The sequence below is a fragment of the Nannobrachium achirus genome (assembly GCF_963921795.1).
Source record: "Nannobrachium achirus genome assembly, chromosome: 9".
Classification (NCBI taxonomy): domain Eukaryota; kingdom Metazoa; phylum Chordata; class Actinopteri; order Myctophiformes; family Myctophidae; genus Nannobrachium; species Nannobrachium achirus.
In genome coordinates this window covers 23,965,238-23,967,737 of record NC_137818.1, presented here as the reverse complement: position 1 = coordinate 23,967,737, position 2,500 = coordinate 23,965,238, and the positions used below count along the sequence as shown (strand labels likewise).

The 2,500-nt window shown below is 41.1% G+C and overlaps 1 protein-coding gene across 1 annotated transcript in view; it reads right to left on the bottom strand.

The window, feature by feature from the left end:
* Positions 1-2,500, bottom strand: part of celsr3 (cadherin, EGF LAG seven-pass G-type receptor 3) — a gene marked incomplete at its 5' end in the record, with an annotated part of 135,072 nt that overhangs the window by 57,568 nt on the left and 75,004 nt on the right. Inside the window, 2 exons of the mRNA XM_080732630.1 lie at positions 431-599; positions 1,234-1,344. Of these exons, the coding sequence (XP_080588756.1) occupies positions 431-599; positions 1,234-1,344 (280 nt within the window). The remainder of the gene's footprint in view (positions 1-430; positions 600-1,233; positions 1,345-2,500) is intronic.

The window sequence follows — 2,500 nt, the reverse complement described above, 5'->3', positions numbered from 1 at the left end:
GTGTGCATGTGTGTGTGTGCGCGCGCGCATGTGTGTGTGACTAAATGTGTCAGTTATACAGTATATGTACTGTATGTGTATTGTGTCTGTGTCCGTTTGATGCTTGTCTCTGTGCACAAACTGCTCTCTCTCTGCTGTCAGTTTAGTGGCTAGTCTCGTATTTTCTCTCCTCTTTCTCATTTCCTCAATCACTATCTTTGCATCCGTCTTGTCTTTAAACCAGCTGCAGACAATTTGTCCTTCATGACTTGTGTATGTCACAATTGAACTCATGAGAAGAGGCCAGCATTCAGATTAACTTACAGTACACATTTATCAAATATATACTGCTGAAAGGAAAATAATGAAATGTTCCTTTTATTATTAGTTTCATGGTCTTTCTCTCTCTCTCTCTCTCTCTCTCTCTCTCTCTCTCTCTGTGCTGACTCACCAGGCTCACAGATGCAGGTGTGTCGCTCCCATTGGTCGGAGCAGCGGCTGTGGGCGGGGCATGGCGAAGAGACACAGGGGTTGCCCACGTTGCAGCCCGTCTCCACCTTGATGGTCCTGGATGGGCGGGGCATCAGTGGAGCATCAGGCCTCACACCCAACCTAACACCCTGGAGGGAGAAAGCCAAAGAGAGAGTGAGACTTTTTTTTTTGCCTTCTTTTTTTATAAACCTCTGTTAAACATTTCTAACCCAGGATCTTCATCTTCACACTATAATGCAGGGGTTCTCAAACCTTTTTAGGCCATGACCCCCAAAATAAACATAGTTGAACTGGGGACAAGCACTTGTAGGTTTAACATTTAATGTGACTCGGTTCCACAGATAAATATTGTGAAAATAGCAGATCTACATGCTCACAACAACTCACGTTGCGAGGCGTTGTGAGCATGTAGATCAGCTATATTCACAATATTCGCCTCCTGCTTACTTAATATTTGACAGTTTGTTATTAATATGGTCTTGAAAGTCCTTAAATTGTCACTTTAGAAATGTGCAGATACCATATATACATGTATACTGTGTGTTGGTTTGTTTACCATTGAGTGATAAAAATAAAAATGACATTAAGCTAATCATCTGGTGACCCCACAAAATAATTTGGGGACCCCACATGGGGTCCCGACCCCAAGTTTGAGAACCACTGCTAATGCATCTCGTTCTATAAATGTGTGATTCATATAAAAAGTAAACCTTGAAAAAAAGCATTCCAGGTACATTTACTTAAAAAAATATATCTACTGACCTGTATACATCCTTTGATGCCATTCTGGACCTCTCCAGATCCGAGCACACCTCCGACATGGAGGTGTTTCACCTTCAGTCCATGGATCTCATTACCAACAATCACTGTACCCTGGAGGAGGAAGAGAGAGAGAGAGAGAGAGAGAGAGAGAGAGAGAGAGAGAGAGAGAGAGAGAGAGAGAGAGAGAGAGAGAATGTAGATAAGATGTGTGAGACAGTTTCATTCTCAGGCCTGGAGAGCTCTGTACTGCCAGTATTGACATTGTATTAAAGTAATATTGACAGGGTAAGTTGCATTGCAACACATCTGAAAGCAAAATCAATGGAGGCCCTTTTATCTGCGTTTCAGCAAGCGCTAAATGTCAAAGGATGCTGAAACTGACATCAAGGCCATACACGATAATTAAGCTATAATACTTATGACATATTTATTGTAAAGACTACTAAGTGCTGCCTAATTGGCAATTGAAATATTTTCGGCAATAATTTGTACAGCAGTGTTTCATGCATTTTGAAAACCTGATTAGAAATAGTAAAGAGAATAAATATGGAAAAACTGGAGCTGCCAGCTAACAGCCCATTCATATGTAAAACAGAAACAAATAAGACAAGTATGAAACCTTGCGTTATGTGACCTTGTCCAAAATCTTTACTTTTCAAGACATGGAAAAAATAAGTTCCTTTGTATCCAATGTAGTTTTTATATTGATAAAACCCTCAGACAGATTTAACCACCTTCAACATGGCCTCCCTGTGGGCATGTCATTATACATGAACATTTCCCAAACTTCTAACACAGCCATAAATAGCAACAAACTGTGAGCTTTCCTTGCATATCTGCTATTTATTTAAAACATAAAACAAAGGCATTACTTAGGGATTAATCTGAAAACGAAAACAATGAAATATAGAGGTTTCTTCTAGACTAGCGATGATATATTATGTCTGAATGTGTGTGTGTTTGTGTGTGACTGTGTGTGTGTACTTCATATTGTAAATGTATGTATCTTGGAGATTTTTCTTCTTACAATCACAAGAACATGTGTGTCACATCTACAGTTACAGTTCATAACACAGGTACACGTACGTCGCACGCACACACGCGCGCACACACACACACACACACACACACACACGCGCGCGCGCGCGCACACACACACACACACACACACACACACACACACACACACACACACACACACACACACACACACACACACACACACACACACACACACACACACACGCGCACACACACGCACAAAGAC